The 18,173-nt window shown below is 54.2% G+C and overlaps 1 protein-coding gene and 1 pseudogene across 1 annotated transcript; one reads left to right on the top strand and one right to left on the bottom strand.

Moving 5' to 3' along the window:
• Positions 1 to 1,830: 1,830 nt before the first annotated feature.
• LOC127028634 (SUN domain-containing protein 3-like) lies at positions 1,831 to 7,591 on the bottom strand. The gene is given in 8 exon segments (XM_050914350.1): positions 1,831 to 1,986; positions 2,681 to 2,770; positions 3,273 to 3,440; positions 4,290 to 4,402; positions 4,793 to 4,877; positions 5,459 to 5,614; positions 7,434 to 7,523; positions 7,526 to 7,591. Coding segments are annotated over 8 exon segments (924 nt in total).
• An 8,595-nt stretch (positions 7,592 to 16,186) lies between these two features.
• LOC127028633 (olfactory receptor 14A16-like) lies at positions 16,187 to 17,121 on the top strand (annotated as a pseudogene).
• Positions 17,122 to 18,173: the final 1,052 nt, after the last annotated feature.

Below are 18,173 nucleotides of genomic sequence, written 5' to 3'. Positions count from 1 at the left end.
CGGAGGCGGTACCGAGGTGCTGGAGTGAAACTCTAGGATGCTGCAAAGGAGCAGGCAGTGACAGGCAAGAAGGCAGATCCTCTCCTCGGCTGCATGGTCCCTCCTGTGTTTAGCAAAGTCGTTGGGTTGCAGCGCTGGATAGCTGAAGAGAGCTTTGCAAATTGACGTTTCCAATGTCAAAATGTCGGCTGAGGGCAGACTCAGTCTGCACAGGTCTGCCAGAGCTTCCTAGAGCCTGGAAGCCCTGGCAGCTGGTTCTGGTCAGGCTCCTTGTTGCCTCTACTAATAACAGCAGTGAAATATATAGTATATCTTTTTTAATCTTTCCTTTTTTTGTTTCCGCAGGCATCTTCAGAGCAATAATACCAAAGAGTCAACTAAGAAAAAACTCTGGCCAGGTCATCCTATGGACAAGATGCCTTCCGTAAAAGGAGCTTCTTCTTGCATGAGAATTCCTCAGCCACGTTCACCCAACCAAGCCTGCCTGCCGTGGCATTTTGTGAAGGGTAACAAACGCCATGCTGCCCAAGCACAAGAGCTGTAGCTAAAGCATGTGAGTGAGGAGTGGGCGGCAGAGGCCCACCGCGCTCAACATCCAGCTGCCAGGATCCTCTGCTTCCCTTGGTGGCATCGGGCACTGCCAGCTCCTGAGCCCTGAGCCTGTAATGAGCTCAGCAGGGAGGTAACTTTGCACCTCTGAATGTCAGATGCCAGCTGGAGGAGCAGTGCTAGAGGAGGCTTGGAAGCAAAGCTGACTTTGTCCTGGAAGGCGAGGTTGTGGTGTGACAGTAAAAGTAAAATAAAAGTGTGACCTGTCCCCTCCTGTCTCCTCCCCTGCTGTCCCCTCTCCTCCCCTCCTTTCCCCCCTTTCCTCCCTCCCTGAGCAAGCCCAGGCCCCATGAGCGGACCGAGGGACGGCAGAGCTGTGCACACAGCTTGCGCTGCTGAGAGAACAGCTCAGGTGAAATGGCTGTTCTCGAAGGCCATCTCTCCTCAGGCCCAGTGTCCCCGCTGGCTGAGGAGCGAGCTGCAGTGGCGGGGCAGCGGGCGCAGGGTGGCTCTGTGAGGAGAGGCCCGGGCTGCCCCTGCCCGCCCAGCAACAGCTGTGCCATTGGCCATGGCTGAGCCATGCACTTGCACATTGACCAAGCCCCAGTTCAGAGCAGAAATTGTTGTTACTAATCCTGGGTGCCAGAGCGCTGTTCCTGCTCTCTCCTCCCCGGTGTGACCCGAGCGCACGACTGCCCTGCCTGCTCCTGCCTTGGTGCTTTGGGAACTCGGGGGTGAAAAGGAAAGACAGACTCGTGTAGTTACGGGATCTCTTGAGGTGTCCTGGGTTTGCCTTGCTGCTCACTTCTGTAACGTTTGCTGGGCTATTCACTAGATGTGTGCCTAGAGAGGCAAATCAGGCCATGAATTAAGTTTCCAATTAAGGTTTCCTTCTTACAATAAAACATGCTTCCATTTCTCATCAGTAACAACCTGAAAGATAGAAGCTGAAGCAGGAGGTGCCTCTTGTGAAAACAGGTAACAAGAGATGGTTGTATTCAGTTGTTCCTTAGTTGCTTCCTACATAGAGAAACTGTGCATTAATTTAATCTTTTGTGTATAGGCAGGGCCTTGCTAATGTTACTGTGTAGGCAGCAAGTCTGTGGATGTCAGGCTTTCTGCATGTTTGTGACTGACTTTTTCTTGTTTCTTTTAATACGGAATATCTTGCTATGTACTCCTGATGTCTCCGATAAGCTCGTGGGTGGAGAGGAAGACAGGGAGCTCTCTTACCAGTTAGCATCACAGGCAAAACAGACGCAAACTCGACTTGGTGTAAAATTAACGCAATTTATTGCCAGATGAAGCTGACACCTCTCCCCCGTCTTTGGGAGGATCACCGTGCACTCTGAATCGATACAGGCAGGTGTAGTCCGGGTGACCCCAGTTGCTCAGCACTTGCAGCCTTAGGTACTTCACGAACCCAGAGAGCTCGTTCTGAAAGGAGAAGAAGAAATGAGTTGCCTTTTTCCTCTCTGGCATTTGACTACTGACAGAGTAGTGCCGCAGCGAGGGACTCGTTCAACAGCTTCCTTCCGGCTGCCCTGCGAGGTCTTTTGACCTATCGTGGTTCAAGATGTTCTTATCTTGCTCTCCCTCATTTGGCCAGCAGAACAGGAAAGGAAGAAGCAGCTACCAGAAGCTTCAGCAAATACATTGGCAAGTTCTTCTCGCCTGCTTTGAGGCCCGTGCTCCCACAGTCAGAAGACCCAGTGGTGTTAGTAGAATGTCTCGTTGCCTTCTCTAGAAAGCCACCGAAACAGAATGGCCTCCCTGTCACTACTCGCTACCAGCAACAACAGAATCCTCAGAAAGCCCAGCGTTTCTAGTCTTGAACTAGCAGGCCAGTAGTAGTGCATACTACGGGATGTGGCCACGTGTATGCACTTGGAGTCCAGACAGTCAAGCTGGTTTCAGCTTCAACTGCAGCAGTTGTAAGCGCTGAAGCTTAAACCCAAAACAAAAGAGAAGAAGAACGGCATATGCCATTAGGAAGTTAAAGCAGAAGAAGGTCAGCGTGGCACACGCTCAAGGAGAGGGCTGCCTACAGCCCTTTGGCAGGGAAGCTTCTCCCCAGCCAACCGCATGTCTCCTCCTCTCCTACGATTGCCCTCCCTCTTTGTCCCCGTACCTTCAGCTGGAAGGTCTGACTGGGATTGAGCGCCGCCAGGAAAGTGAACTGTCCCAGGAAGGTTCCCTGCTCCTCATGGTGCTTCAGGCCCTAGAGAAAGCCGGGGGTGGAGAAAACAAGAGCGCCTGTTACACTGTGGGAAGACTTAACTTCAGTTGGTGAAGTACTGCTTGCTTTCAGCTACGTAGTCCAAGGAGGATGAGCACAAGGAGAAGATGAGAAGCTGCAGCTCGGTAGCATGCCACACTTGCCTACTCAATGGGTCTCAGCTGGCAGTCAGAAAAGGAGCAGACATTGCCAGTGAGAGGGGGGTAACCTCGGGATCACAAATGCCCCCTGGGATCGGAAGCCAAGAAGGTTTAGAACCGTGCACGGTGCCAGCTGCTTTTCCCTGTGGCTCCTGGAGCACCCTCTTGCCCCAGAAGCTTCCTTTTGAGCAGTACATTGGATAAAAGAGGAATACAACTGCCAGGAGGTTGTTTCTTCTGCGAGCCAGGAGGAAGCCGCAGGCCGCTCGACTCTTTGACCGTATTCACCCCCCGCTTAGAAATGCTATGCGACCCCCTGCCCCCACTCTTGAGAAATCACTTACGTAGACAGCAAAGTCCTTTGGAGCTCTGGAGGTACTGTCTCCATGGAAGCCTGTCCCTAAAGCATGGTCCATGGTGACTGCTCTGGGAATGATTGGCGTAGACAGCTTGATGAAGACGTGTCCCTGACTTCCTGGGAAGGGCCAGCAGTTTCCCGGATGATTTTCTGGCTGAAAGGAGAAGAAGAAAGCACGTTCCCATGGAGAAGGGTGCCCTGGCTCTTATTCCTGCTGTGAGCATCAGAGGATTAAGAACTGATTTGGCCCATCAGCTCTGCTCTGAACCGCAGCCAGTGCCTTCGGCGGGACCCTGCAGGTACCGAACGGAGAAGCAGTTGTGAGAATTCAGGCCTCACAAGACCCCTTCAGCGGAGAAAACACTTGGATGGCAGGGAGCTGGGTGTGCTACTTGTAGAAGCTCTCTGGCCTCTCCCAGTCCAGAGCAAGTAGCCAAGAAGAAGCAAGGATGGTGTGGCTGAAAGGCACCTGCCCAGAGCAGGTGGCAACTAAGGGCCCACCTGGATGAGCCTTTCCTGTAAGGGGAAGCAATCGCTCCCTCTCATCCAGTCCCACCTCCTTCCACTGGCACCAGCCAACTCTTCAACTTGTGCAGGCAGCTGAGGAGCAGTGCCAGGACGGCTTGCAAACACAACGTGGGGCCCTCCAGCAGTGCAGGCTCTCAGCGCCTGCTTGTGCTCACTAAGAGCCCGGCAAGCTCACACCCCAGACCTCCGCAGGCACCTTTTCCCTTCTCCTCCCGTGCCATGCTGACAGTTTTCACAGTGACTGGGAAGACAAAGACTGCAGGACGAAGCTAGCCTGTTAGAAGCTCGCGCGGAGGACCTGGGGCACTGCGGGAGAGGAAATACTCAGCAGGGAGACACAGGAGGCGAGTAGGTCCATGTGAGAAGAAAGCAGTAAAGAAAGCTTCGAGGAGCAAAGACAAGGTAAAGGCCACTCTCAGGAGCGTGTTTGGTTCCTCCCCCCCACCTGTGTTTTTCTGTTTCTTGGTGCTCCTACCTCCAGAATAGCCTCAGGAGACTTGACGTAATCCAGCATGGGCAGGGAATTCAGAAAGACTCCTTTTGTATTCCGGAAGGATGGAGAAGTCCATGGATGAATGATAGCAGCCCCTGGAAATTCAAACATGAGCATGCTCATCGAGCAATGTCAGGAGGAATATTGCAGTGTTGACTTGAAAGAGGCTTCTAAGTAGCCATCCATCTGGTACAGTGGGATTGCCCTCTTTCTTACTGGCCTGATCCCTCTGGAACACAGAGCAGGGCCTCATCAAAGTGTCGTAAGGGGCCGTGGAAAAAGACAAGAATGTGACCTAGGCTTTCTGTTCTTCAGCTGTGGTCTGGCCCGTTACAGACTGTGTCAGTGGGTACATTTCTGGGGCACGAGGTGGCCCTTGACTTGTCGGCCCTTCTCTCCTCCCACTGGGCGCATTCAAACGCCCGCCTTGTCAAGCTGGAGAGGAAGCGCTTTGGAACTGGTTGGTTTGGACAATGTCACGGCACCTGCTGATTTGAGGGCATAATCAGGCATCGGGCCTTGGTTTTCTTCCAGCTTCTCCAAGACTTGATTGATCATCTCTTGAACAGCCTGGGAAGGAACAGAAAGGAGAGCGCCTGTTAGAAGGCAAAGGAACAGGGCAAGCAGCTCCCCTGCAAGGCCAGCCAAGGTGAACAAGGTTCAACTCAGCTGTAAGGAACGCTGGAATTGCCCGGAAACCTCCCAAGTTTGCTCCACTCCGATTGAGCAGTATCAGAACAGAGAGGCTGCTCACGCCAATGCTCTGCGTGCTGAAGGTGCGGGAATGGGCTTTTCCTGTGGAGCTGCCCCATGCCAGGTGGCACGGACAGACAAGCCTTCTGGGCATGAGATGGGACTGGGGTAACTATGGACTGCTGAGACCATTCTTTCTTTCTGGTCCTCCCTTGAGGAGGACCCGAGATGTGGACGGAGAGGAAGGTGCGACTAAGAGAACTAATACAATTCCCGTCACGGCTCTCTCTTCCCCCAGAAGGAAGTGTGGAGCAACAGGAAAAGGAAGTGGGGCAATGCACAGCACTTGTTCCAGCAGCACCAGTTTTTTGGCTAGCTATGTCAGGGAACTGGAGTAGGATACGTGCCGGAGGGAGGAAAGAAACCCCTGAGTCGAGCCTTCTGCAGTGTGCCCTTACCCATCCGGTAAAGCCTGGGAGCTTAGCCTGCTTCAGGGCTTCGTGGAGAGCATGCTCGGTGACATCCCTGACGCTCCATCGCAGGTGATAAAGCTCTTCCTGCAGCTTACGGAGCTGTTCTGGCAGGGTCAGGGTTTTGCTCAGCGCTTCTCCTAACTCGTCTCCTGCTGGCCTAGAAACAGTGAGCAAGGGAGAGACTGTAACTGTTGTGGCTGGCCTCTCGGACGCTGTGGGAATGTGAGCCAGGCAAGAAGCAGTTGACAGCTCCTATAGAAAAGACCAATACCTTCCCTGCCTTAGGCATATACTAGTGAGAGACGATCTGAGGGAGACAGAGGAGAGCTCTCCTGGATCAGTCCTAGAGCCCTCCACCCTGATTGCCTTTCCCGTGCCTGGTTGCCGGTATCTCGGCTCTCCGTTTTTTCCTCTGCCTCTCTCCTGCTGCTCCCTCTTCTCCTTTCTTAGCACAACATCTTCCTTGCCTCGGCTAGCCTCTTCTGCTTGCTCGAGAAATACACTTCTGTCCTCCCTCTCTGCTTGACAGTGGCAGTTGCAAGGCTGCCCTCAGTCCTTGAACCTTGCCCCCCTGCAAAGGTCTTCACGGGCAACTGCTGCTCCAGTGACCTCAGCCTGAGAGAAGACTCTCTTTCCCTTGGCCTCTCCTCTCCTTCGAGGGGGCAATGCTGCTTGCAGGGGCTTTCTGTTGCAGCCCAGCAATGGAAAGCCGCAGAGGGGTCTCCTAGCAGCTACTCGCAAGCATGGAGGGAGAGAACGGGATGCAGGATGGAGAAGGCTACCGTTCCGCTTGTCAGGTGTTAGGAAGGTGGAGCTGTGAAGAGCCCAGCCCAAGCGCAAGGGTGGACGGATGGGTGGCCCCAGTCCTCTAATGGGCGTGGGGAGCTATAGCTGACCATTTGGCAGCAGGGAAGAAAGGGCAATGGGAGAAGGTCAGGGAGCTGTGCCCGGGGAAGTTTGTGTGAGGCGGGACATAAACAATGTCCTGGTGGGGCCGAGGGGCAGAGCTCCTCGAAAGAACCATCTAGTCAAGGGGAAATGCTTTTACCTCCAAGTCTTCCAGTCCCCTCCAGGGAGGTGCAAGCGCTCCTGGAACGACAATTAAGGGAACAGTCATTGCAAGCAGAAACAGGCCTTCTGCAGGAAGGAAGGCAGCGCACAACAACAGTCTCTGTACAGGCACGGGAAACAAAGAGTTACAGACCCCATGCCTCTTTGTGCTCTGGTGCTCCACTAGCGTACGCTGTGAAAACAGCACCATGGACCGGCAGGCAAGACAGAAGCCAATTCACCTTGGGCATTGTCTTCTTCCAGAAAGCCTCCCCTCTTTGACTTGGGCACGGCTTCCAGTTAAACACCATCTGTCCTGCAAAGCCTTCTGCCATTTGTCAGGCATTCATTTGCAGGCAACCTTTTCTACGTATTCCTTCCGTTTCCTCTCTTCCTAGGCAGCTGGGCTACTGTCGCACAGCTTCCTGCTACACTTCCAAGGGTGGTTTGGGTACAGGTCCTGTCTTGATACCACCTGGAGAAGTTCCATTGCTGTGAAGCTGCTTGCTGAGTTACGTGCCCACGAATGAATTTTGGAAGTGGTTGGCACGTTGAAGGCTTGGGCAGCAGGACTCTAACACCGATCAAAAGCAAAGGACTCAAGTCTTTCCACGCAAGCCCGTGCTTGCTTTGCTGAAACCTATGCAGGCCCAAATCTGCCTCATGGTTGTTCTTTATCAGCTGCGTGCAATGCCACGAACTGTGGAGACAGTGGTGTGGGGTCCAGTTGACCTTCACCTGGCTGACCTGCCAGGGTGGCTCCTGTAGCTAGCCCTAGGCACAGGCTTTTAAGGAGTGGCACTTTCTGCCCTGGGGTGACGCTGGCAGAACCAGCCTTGAGCTGAAGAAACCTAAATGTCACCTGCTGTTGGAGAGGCTGAATGTAGCAGGAGATGCAGGCCCGGCATACTGCTGCAATCCTCCAGAGGCTTTCTTCGCCAAGCTGTCCCACGTGGTAAACACCTGTCAGACATACACCAAAGCTCTCCTTACACTTCGACCTTGGTCGAAGGCTGGGTTATGCCTCGGGCTGCCCGCTCCCCTTTCCGGGTCTCTCCCAGGTGCCATAGTAGTCTCTCCTCTTGTAGTCTTTGAAAGAGGTCATGATGGTGTCCGGGCTCCGCAAGAGACGGACATTGCCTCCCCTGGACTATGCTCCTTGTCCTGCAGAAGCTTCTCAGCCTCGTGGGGCAGGCGAGGTTAGCCACTGCCTCTCCCTCGGCTGAAGAGAACTGGCTTAGCCCTCGTGGGAAGGCAAGTCACCCCTTCCTCGCCCCCACAGCCATTCCTCTGGAGCAGGGGGGAGTGGCAGAGCTCTGTCGAGGACTTTCTGCTCTTAGCTGGGCTCCTCTGGTGACAGCAGGGGAAGCGGACCAGGGCAGAATGGAGCCCTGGGGACCTCCTAAAGCCCCATCCTCAGGTCTGAGCTCTACAGAGACTCACCGAAAGAGAAGAGCCCGACAAGCAGCACCAGGGTCACCGTCTTCAGAGCCTTCATTTTCCTAGAGAGCAGCAAGGAGGAAAAGGATGGTGAAGCTGGCGGTACGTGTGCAGTTCAGCAGCAGCCTGGAGAGCAGCAGTAGGGACTGCAGGTCTTGAACCTGGCACTCCTGGCGTGAGGATTGGCTTGGTCCTGCACAAGCTCGAGTCAGCAGTGGAGTTGTCACCAACTGCACCAGTGGGGCATTTGGTACGGTAACGATTGGCACTGTTTCGTTAGGGACGAAGGGCTGCGGATCGACTCCAGAAGAGGAGGAGTTGGAACAAAAGCTGTGGCCATACTTCACGTCTGTGGGGTTGGAGAGGGATTCTTGGGAAATGGAAGGGACGTAACAAACGCCTGTTTCTCCTGCCCACCATGCGATGGGTGCTTGTGCTGACACAGTTCTCCACCCCCTCTCAAGAAGAGGTTCAGCCTGTACCCCGACAGTTCAACAGCCTGCAATGCAGGGGGATTGTGTGTCTCCCCTCTAGCAGCATTTCTTTAGCAGCCGGGTTATCACTGGCCCTTTTCTTGGCATAAATGCAGACAAATGCGGAGTGGGTAAAGAGGGAGGGAGGGAGGGAGGGCTGAATGTAAAGGCATGCTGGTAATCCATGGGGAAGCAAGGAAACGCCAAGGCAACACCCTGGTGGCTAGGCCCTGCTCCCCTGAAGCCTGATGGGCCAAGAGACAGCGCACACTGCTCTGGAAGATGGAAACTCCTCCTGCCTTGTTCTAGGAGGCTCTCGAAAGGCTTACACTTCATCAGGAATAAGCAGTCCCCTTTTGTTTTGCTAGAAGACTGCTTGGACCCCTCAGAGGATCTTGTGCTCCTTTTCCTAAGGCAGAGCTCTGGTGAGGAGCTGCCTCAGTTTCCTAAGGAAACCTCGTCTGTCAGGAACACAAGTCAAATCCAGTGCCAACAGAGGCAACAGCGGTGTCCTTCTGGTTCGGGTCAAAAGGAAAACCAGGAAAGCTGAGGGACATAACCCATCCTGCAGAGCGCAAGACAGGACTGTGCTAAGCTCTCGCAATTGCTACGGCAGGATGTATCTGGGCAGCCGCTTGGGACTCCCTCCGTGCGATCCAAAATGGACTCGCCCCTCATTTCGCAGAGACAAAAGGCTTTCTAGGCGTAGTCCTGTCATTCATGAAGAGACTGAAGAGACTGCTGCTGCCTTCCACCACCTCCAGACCGAGCTCTCAGGCTGCCCTCATGTTCTTCCCCTGTCCACCCCCACCCACCCCAGCTGATGAGGTGGAAAATACACTTGGGGAAAGGAGAGGAGGATTTTTCAAACGTACCCATTCAGATCCAGGGTATTCCGGGGCTGTGTCTCCGTATCCGCTGAGGTGCGGGCACCAGGCATCGTGCTTGCTCAGAGGCGAGCCAAAAACTCTGCGATCTCTGTTCCCTCAAGACCGAGAGTGACAAAGGTGCAGGGACAGCCCCGCTCTTATGCCCTGCTGTGTCTGCCTCAGCACCGACAATGCTTTGTGACATCAGCGGCGGTGGGTGATGTCACAAGAGAAAAGGCAGCGCCACGTTTCGAGGCAAAGTCCAGCCTGACAGGGAGCAGGTTTTGCACTCCTCTCTGCAAGGGAAGGAATCCTACAAAAGCAGAACGTCTCCTACCAAGGGGTCAGCTCTTTGAATTCCCACCGACGAGTGACAGATTTGGGAGCTACAAGAAACCTTCCTAGCCGCTGCTTTTGACACTCTGTAACAAGGAGGGCCTTCAGAGGCGACTGAAGTCAGGCACCAAGTACGCTCAGTGTTTCTCTGGCGGGGGCTCAGGTTCATGTTGGTGGCTCTTTTCTTGCAGCCTGAGAAAGGCAAGGAGCCATAGGGGCACAAGGGGCAGGTGCCTTGCGCGTTCATTTCTAGTTGTTGCTGTAGGCACCGCGCTCTGCATTCCAGAGGACAGTAGGCCTGTTTAGATGAGAGGAAGGGAGCGTACTCGACTCTGAGCATGCTGGCTGCTCCACGTGCTCTTGAGAGGCTGGAGTCCTCCCCTCTTCCCTAACAACAGACACCTTAGGTTTTGCTTTTGTCCCCGAACAAACACATATATCATAGTAATTGTTGTCTATCCTTGTGTGTTCTTTTGACCTATCGTGGTCAAGACGTTCTTATCAAGCAGCTACCTTGTGCTGATACTCTTCTCCTACCCACTCAGGAAAAGGTTCAGCCTGTTTAGGAAAGTAACAGAAGATTGGCGAGGAGGATTGTAAACATGCTCAGGTGACTTGCAGCTGGGGTGCAGAAGAACACATATATCATAGGAATTGTTGTCTGTCCTTGTGTGTTTGACAAGCTGAACATCTGTGTTCAGATAACACAAGGCTGTGATAGACTCAGAGGCACCCTATGGAACGTGCTTGGGATTCCTGCCCTGCTGTGGGAAAGATCAAAGCACGGTGGTAAACTACTCCTGTGCGAAACCCTGAAAAACAGGCGGAAACAGCAGGTTCAGCGATCCTCTAGCAAGGACTGATCTCTGTGGTGCCTGCATCCCCGCTTGTGTGCCTCTGCCTGCGTGCTGCTTTGGGGATCCCCTGGTTCGTGAGCTAACTACGGAAATAAATGTACTCTTTGCATTTCATCCGTGGTTTTGTGGTTCTTCCTGCGTCCTGCCTGTGCCGGCTCACCCCCCCCCTTTCATTACCTGCAGCGTCATGCAATTGCTCACATTGCTGACTTGATAGAGGATCAGGCATCTGCCCACACACTGAAACATCTTAGCCTGTGCCTTTCAGTGTTCCCCAAGGAGAAGGGATTCAGCTGAGGCTGGGGGTGAGAATTCAATCTTTGGCACCCAAGAATTTCACCTTTATTAATTTCCTGTCTTCCCAAAGCCCGAGCAAGTGATGGGAAAAAAGGATGGGACGAGAGATGGTCGTCACTGCTTTTTCAGTCCATACACAGCTGAATTTTGTCCTAATACGTAAGGTTTAATTCAGGTTAATTTTGCTACCAAGCAGGATTTTTGGAAGGTGTTCAGATATTGTGTGCTTCTCTTTTTAAGGGCTAAAGACTGTCTAGAAAAGCATCATGCAACATGAATAGCTGTACTGTGGACATGTGTGGAGAACAGGTGAATTTTACTCATGAGGATTAGGAATTAAGGAGTGCAACAGCTCCAAAGACTGTGAGGGAACTGAGGAGGGGACAGAGGGAGACACTGGCCACTGCCCCCAGCACCACAAAGAAGATAAAATCTAGGGTGACAATAACCCATGATTTGTGTTGTGGTATGCCATAGCGGTATGATACTGTAGCTGTATGATGTCATAGTGGCACAGCAAAGGTACAAGTGCAGTGGCGATCCAACCTGATCTGGTTTTGGCGCCCAACACTCCAGTACAACAGACCATCTTTCCTGTCCTGAATGACCATCACAACACATGGAGCCCAAGTCGTGGACTAAATGAACTGAATGGACATTGGAACGGGCATGGCCATCAACTGTTTTGTTACTGATCTACTCATCCACCCATCCAAACAGTGATGTCCTACCATGGAGACAGGGATATGGTGGGGAATGGTGTTGAAAGGCCGAGAGAAGTCCAGGGAAATGAAACCTCCCGTATCAAGAAATGCAGTCCTTTCATCTTAGAAAGCAATGAGGAGGGTCAGGCATGATCTGCCCTGGGTTCATCCAGTCACCTTCTCTTTCAGACACACCGAAATGGAACCCAACAGACAGGCTCCGTGACACACTCCTCACCAAAGGGAGGCTGAACAGCCTCTAGTTCCCCAGCTCGTCCTCTGCGCCTTTTGGAGAGATGCATGCAGCATACATTTTCCAAGTTGTCAGGGAGTTTCCCTGATCTCCCTGAACTTGCAAAGACAAGACAGAGTGACCTCGCTATGACATCGGCTGGCTCTCTCAGCACCCTTGGATGCAGCCCCGCCAGTTCTGTGGACTGTTAATGTCTGAGCTTGCTCAAGTAACCCCTGCCTCGATCCACATCCACTGCTGGTTGTTCTCCTCCAGAGTCCTGCTTCAAGGCACAAAGGCCTGGGAGACCTTGTTGGTGAAGAGAGAGGCGAAGAGGACAAAGAGTACCTCAGGCAGATCTGCACCCTCTCTTACTAAATTCAGCAGTGGCCACACATTATTTTTGTTGATTATTCTTGAACTGTAACTTCAGTCCTAACAGCTGATCCTGATGCCCTTGGGCTCCCTTGCAAGTATTAACCCCAGGGGAGCTTTGGCTTTCCTAAACCCCTCCCTGTTTCTAAATTCCTCCTTTGAAGTGAGGCCTCTATCCACTCCACTATTTCTTTGCTACTAGAGCCAAGGCTGACAAGGATGACAGAGGTTTTCAGATCCAGGTGAGCATCCCATTTGCTGGCCCATCTGGCAGCTGTGCTAAAGAGCTGATGCAAGGAACCTCCAGACAGCTAAGGGAGCAGTTGCACTGCGCTGTGCTGGGAATGTCAGGGGGTGGTGGGTTGACTTTTGGCCGCCAGGTGCCCACCAAGCCTCTCTCTCACTCCTCCGCCTTCTTCCCTCGCCTTGGTGGCTGCAGGGTTGTTTCTCTCACACGTGTCTCACTCCTCTCGCTTACAGCTGCTGCACACAGAGTTTTATCCTTTCTTCAAGAGGTTATCACAGAGGTGCCACTAGAATGGCTTATTGGCTCAGCTTTGGGCAGTGGCTGGTCCATTTTGGAGCCAGCTGAAGCTGGCTCTCTCGGACATGGAGTCAGCTCTTGATCTCTTCTCACCTAAGCCACCCCTCCAGCCCCCTCACCGCTACCGAAACCTTGCCATGGAAACCCAATACACAGGGTCATTAACGTCCCCAGGAAGACCTGAGGCCATTGATCCCAAGGCTTCCTCTGGCTGGTTAAACAAGACTTTGTCCCCTTCCTCTCCCTGATTATAGGTTCTTTATGTCAGAGCAGAGATGTGCTGGACCTCAGCCGTGGCACCAGGGCCAAGCTCAGAGGTGTAACAAAGCAAGCTGGTAGCAAGTGCCCAAGGGCCCATGCAAGCCAAAGGTTTGCTTCAGAGCATGCTGGGGTGGATGGCGGATGGCAATGGAAAGAGGAAATGAGGTGTCCCTAAGGAGAGCAAACCCTGCCGTCCTCCGGACCAGAGAGACGCAGGGCTGGCCTGTGCAGTCCTGGCAGGAGAGGGCTTGGCTGCCTGCGGTGTCTCGGCAGCCCTGGAGGGCCTGTGGTGCAGGTGAAGCTGATCTCCAGGAAGGACAAGGTGCTTTTGAAAATGTCCTTGGCTATGGACATCCCGTCATCCAGGAACACTGTGAAAGTCATTGGTCTGTTCCTCGATTGCACCATGCAAGGGATGACCAAAGGATGTGGGAGAAGCACTGCCTACATCTACTGGATAGAGATGGGACAGGACTTGCCTCCCTGCAGTTGCTTGAACGAAAGCGCTGAACGTGTCTGAGGTTCTTTGGGGTCTGTTACATGGCTGCTCTGAATGGGGATGGTGTTCCTGCAAGTCTCGTGCTGTCCCTGCCGGCTGTGTGCGGTTGTGCTGGAGAGCCCTGGCATCTCAGGTAGCTCCACAGGATGCAGTTAAGCTTGAAATGGAGCCGCTGCCCTGAATTAGGTTAGGCGTTGTAGGGGTGTCTCTGAGAAACCTGCCATAACTGCCAACGGAGATCTGGTAAATACAGGTGATGGAGAAGAGAGAGACTTTGCTCTCCCGACGGCAATGGCTCCATTTGCTCAGAGGAATTCCTCTGTAGGCTGCCCTGAACATAATGAGCAGGAACAGGCTTCATTGCCCTCCATATGGGCATCTGCTGTCACTTCAGCTGGCCAAAGGAATGCCCCACCAGCCTCTGAAATGATGACGGCAGACGCTGCCCTGTCGCTCTGAATTGCTCCAGCAGAGCTTCCAGTTCCCTGCACAGGTCTTGGACCACCTCTGGCACCTCACGTGTCGCCTGTGGTTTGCGTGGGTACAGGAGATTCCTCCCTTTCAGTGTCTGGGTGTCCTGTCTCATAGTGGGACAAGAAGAGGTGATTCTTGGCCCGAACTCTGTCTCTGAGAGGGGAACTGACTCTGCTGGCAAGAAGGGTCCCTCCCCAGCTGAGGGAGGGAAGCTCAGAGATGACTTCAGCTTGTTTCACAGTTGGTTCCCCTGGAGCCCCAGGAATATCTTTGAGGGAGTCCACAGGGAGCTGAGAAAGTGCTGCCTTGGGCTGGTCCTCTGCTGCTGAGCTGGGCCGGGCTCCTGGGATGGAGGGAGCTCATGGCAAGCGGGCAGCGCTGCAGAGAGACAGCTCTGCCCAGGAGCAGCTCCTCTGCAGAGCACAGCAGGGCTGAGGGTGCTGCCTGCAGGTGGTGAAAGGAGAGGGATGAGGCAGAGAGAGGTTAAAGGCAGTCTGGGGTGGGAGGAGAGAGGAGACTTCACCCGGAGAAACATCTTCAGAGCCCTTAACAGGGTAAGTCTCTGGCTGCAGGGCAATGCAGCTGCGGTTCCTGAAAAGATCTCCTAAAGCTGGCACGTCCCACAGCCTATGGGATCCGTCAGGAGGACTCTGGCAGTTCCTCCAGTGTAGAGAGAGAGGACGTGCTTTGGAGCACGGCTTCCCTGCTGCCCCGTCAGAGGGACAGGGCAAGTCAGCTGCAGAGGTATGAAGCCGGGTGTGCAGCCAGGGGTGCCCAGGGCTGTCCTTCTGAGCGGGGTCCCTGCACCCCAGGGGGCTGTGTGCCGGGGCAGGGACTCTGCCGCCTGCCAGGGTCAGCTCCCAGCCTGCCCAGGGAGCTCCCCACGGCTCTGCAGGGAGAAGGTGTGGGTGGAAGGAGCGACCCCCAGCATGGTAGGGCAGGGATGAGCAGGGCAGGGCAGGGCAAGGGGTTTCTGCTCTCAGGAGAGTGCTGCCTGTGTCAGGGCTTCTCACCGCTTCAGCTCTCCCTCATCACATTTCAAAGTGGACTCCTCCAGAAGCACATCAACTCAGCAACAACTTCCCCCTTCCTGCCACCTCAGGTTTTCTGTGATCTGGTCTTCAGCCCTTGCACACGCAGAGATGCCCCTGGGCAGTGCCCTGCCCCTGGGAGGTGTTGGCAGGGCAGAGGTGAGCGCACAGCAAGTGGGATGGGGTTTGTGAGCAGTGACAGGGAGTTGTGCTGGGGACAGGGAGACGGCTCCTGGCAGCAGAGACGTGGGCAGGGAGTGAGAGGGAGCTACTGCCAGAAAGAGTGGGGAGGGGGCGTTGGGGGTGGCAGGTTCAGCTCCTGTTCAGACGCCCACCCTTTGGGTCCTGCTATGCAGGTGTGTCCCTGGGAGCAAAGTGCCCAAGTCTCCTGCAGGCAACTTCAGGACATTGAGCTCTGTCCCTGGGGTGTCCTGCGGGGCTGCAGGGTGCCCTCCAGAAGGGCACAGCTCTCCCCTCGTATCTCTGTGCTCCCTAGGATCCCCATGGAGAAGACACCTGGGTGCTAAGGCCCTGGAAATGCTGCTGGGCAGCTGTAGGTGGGCAGCTGCAATGATCCCTCTGTGTCTCAGTCTGGGAGGGGAGAGAGGAGAAAAGGCGAGGAGTCTGTCCATCTGCTCTTTGAACCTGGATTCCTCTGCTCTCGGCAGTGTCCGGTTTCTTTTTAGGGGAGCACCTGAGTGTGATCATCCTCCAGCTCCAAGCTGCCAGCACAGGGCAGCTGAGAACGGGACTGCTGGGCAGGGCAGCTCTCCTCACTCTGCACTAAGGGACAGTCCCTTTGCCTCTCAGGAGCCACGAGATGTCACTTGGAGTGCATGAGAAAGGTCAGGGATTTCAGCCATCCAAACCCACTCCTAAATGTGGCAGGTGCAACTAGAACAAAAGAAACAAAACCAAATCCCCTCGGCTCTGTTCTGCAGTTGGGCAAATTGCGAACAGCCATGCCAAAAAGCTCTGTGATGTATCACGAGTGCATTTAAGTTGAGATCAGCCTGCATTCCTCGTTCCCTCTCGCTGCACAGCAGGAAGGACTCCTGAGGAGCCCATTCCAGAGTCCCTGCTCCCAATGGCCCCCTCAGCCAGCAAAACCCGGAGCTCAAGTGAGGGAGCTGCAGAGAGGTCTTGCTGAAAAGAGAGAGTCTGAGTGTGGGGCTGCTATGAGACATGCGCTATGTTTTGCTCGGAGAAGGCTGCCCTAACTCAGTACTGCCTTTTCCTTCTCAACAGATAAGCAAACCCAGAGGCAGCAGATGTCCAACGGCAGCTCCATCACCCAGTTCCTCCTCCTGGTGTTCGCAGACACGCGGGAGCTGCAGCTCTTGCACTTCTGGCTCTTGCTGGGCATCTACCTGGCTGCCCTCCTGGGCAACGGCCTCATCATCACCGCCGTAGCCTGCGACCACCGCCTCCACACCCCCATGTACTTCTTCCTCCTCAACCTCTCCCTCCTTGACCTGGGCTCCATCTCCACCACTCTTCCCAAAGCCATGGCCAATTCCTTGTGGGACACCAGGGCCATCTCCTACTTGGGATGTGCTGCCCAGGTCTTTCTGTTTTTCTTCTTGGTTGGAGCAGAGTTTTCTCTTCTCACCGTCATGGCCTACGACCGCTACGTTGCCATCTGCAAACCCCTGCACTACGGGACCCTCCTGGGCAGCAGAGCTTGTGTCCACATGGCAGCAGCTGCCTGGGGCAGTGGGTTTCTCAATGCTGTCCTGCACACTGCCAGTACATTTTCCATACCACTCTGCCAAGGCAATGCTGTGAACCAGTTCTTCTGTGAAGTCCCCCAGATCCTCAAGCTCTCCTGCTCAGACTCCTCCCTCAGGGAAGTTGGGCTTCTTGCTTTTAGCCTTTGTTTAGTATTTGGGTGTTTTGTTTTCATCGTGCTGTCCTATGTGCAGATCTTCAGGGCCGTGCTGAGGATCCCCTCTGAGCAGGGACAGCACAAAGCCTTTTCCACATGCCTCCCTCACCTGGCCGTGGTCTCCCTGTTTATCAGCACTGGCATGTTTGCCAACCTGAAGCCCCCCTCCATCTCCTCCCCATCCTTGGATATGCTGGTGGCTGTTTTGTATCGGTGGTGCCTCCAGCAGTGAACCCCCTCCTCTACAGCATGAGGAACAAGGAACTCCAGAAGGCCCTGAAGAACCTCATTCTAGAGGTAGTATTTCAGCAGCAATAAGCTGCCCATCTCTCTTCACAAGGTTTCTCTGAATTATCTCAGGCAACTTGTGTCCTTTGGGCATTGTACTGCTTAGAATCGTGTTTCTTCAGAAATGTTTGCTTTCATCCTGCTTCTCAGGAGGATGAACCCAGGCTGTCTGGCCCAAAGGCCTTCTCTAAATGAGTCTATCACTACGCTAATGCTGGCCTCCTTTGTGGCATGTCTGTAAAAAAAGGGGATTTCCTCAGTGCAGCGTGTGAAGCTTGGGCTCTTCTTTCCGACCTGGAGTGCAGGCTACGCTGAGGGAATTGCAGGCTAAAAGGCCCTGCTGTTGTGCTTGGGTGCGGCATTGGCTTAGCGGGACAAGGACATGGGTCGATGTGTAAGGGAATGAGGGCTGGGCTGATCCTTGGCTTTACTGGGTGCCCAATGGCATTGGAGATGCTGAGCAGTCAAAAGGCACCTGCTTGAGGCTCTCTCACATATGACAGGGCTGGTCAAAGATGCCCGACCTTCTGAAAGGGGATCTGAACCCCCCAGGAGAGCACAGGGCATCTCTGGGTCACTAGGTGCCTCGGGGTGGAAAGGGAATGGAGGTTTAGAAAACTTCCCCAACAAGTGGAGTCACCCAAAGGGAAAGGGCCAAAGTGAAGGATGCGCAGCCTAATGGGGGCTCTGCAATGCCAGAGGGGCAGCGGAGACACAGCAGGCATGAGGAAGGCAGCCGTGAGAGCGATTCACCTCATCTTCAATGAGAAGCCATGGGCTGGATCCAGTGACACCCTGAACACATCCTGAAACAGTTGAAACGCCCCGTGATTTCTCTGAGTGTCATAGCCACAGACCCATGGGAGACATCTGTGAGGGGTAGTGATGCTGGTCTGGCTAGATGTGCTTCACTCCCAGAGCAGTATGGCCGGTATGTAGTCACCCCGTGGTCCCAGGGCACCAGAGCCTGCTTGCTCTGCAGAGCAGCACCACCAGCTCAGGGCCCTGTGGGGAGCTCAGGGGAGGGAGCCAGGACCAACTGGCCAGGCCAGCATGGACACACGCCCCTGGGGAAAGGCTCT

Source organism: Gymnogyps californianus, unplaced genomic scaffold (assembly GCF_018139145.2).
Source record: "Gymnogyps californianus isolate 813 unplaced genomic scaffold, ASM1813914v2 HiC_scaffold_38, whole genome shotgun sequence".
Classification (NCBI taxonomy): Eukaryota; Metazoa; Chordata; class Aves; order Accipitriformes; family Cathartidae; genus Gymnogyps; species Gymnogyps californianus.
The sequence above is the reverse complement of the archived record's forward strand: the minus strand, read 5'-3'. Positions and strand labels throughout refer to the sequence as shown.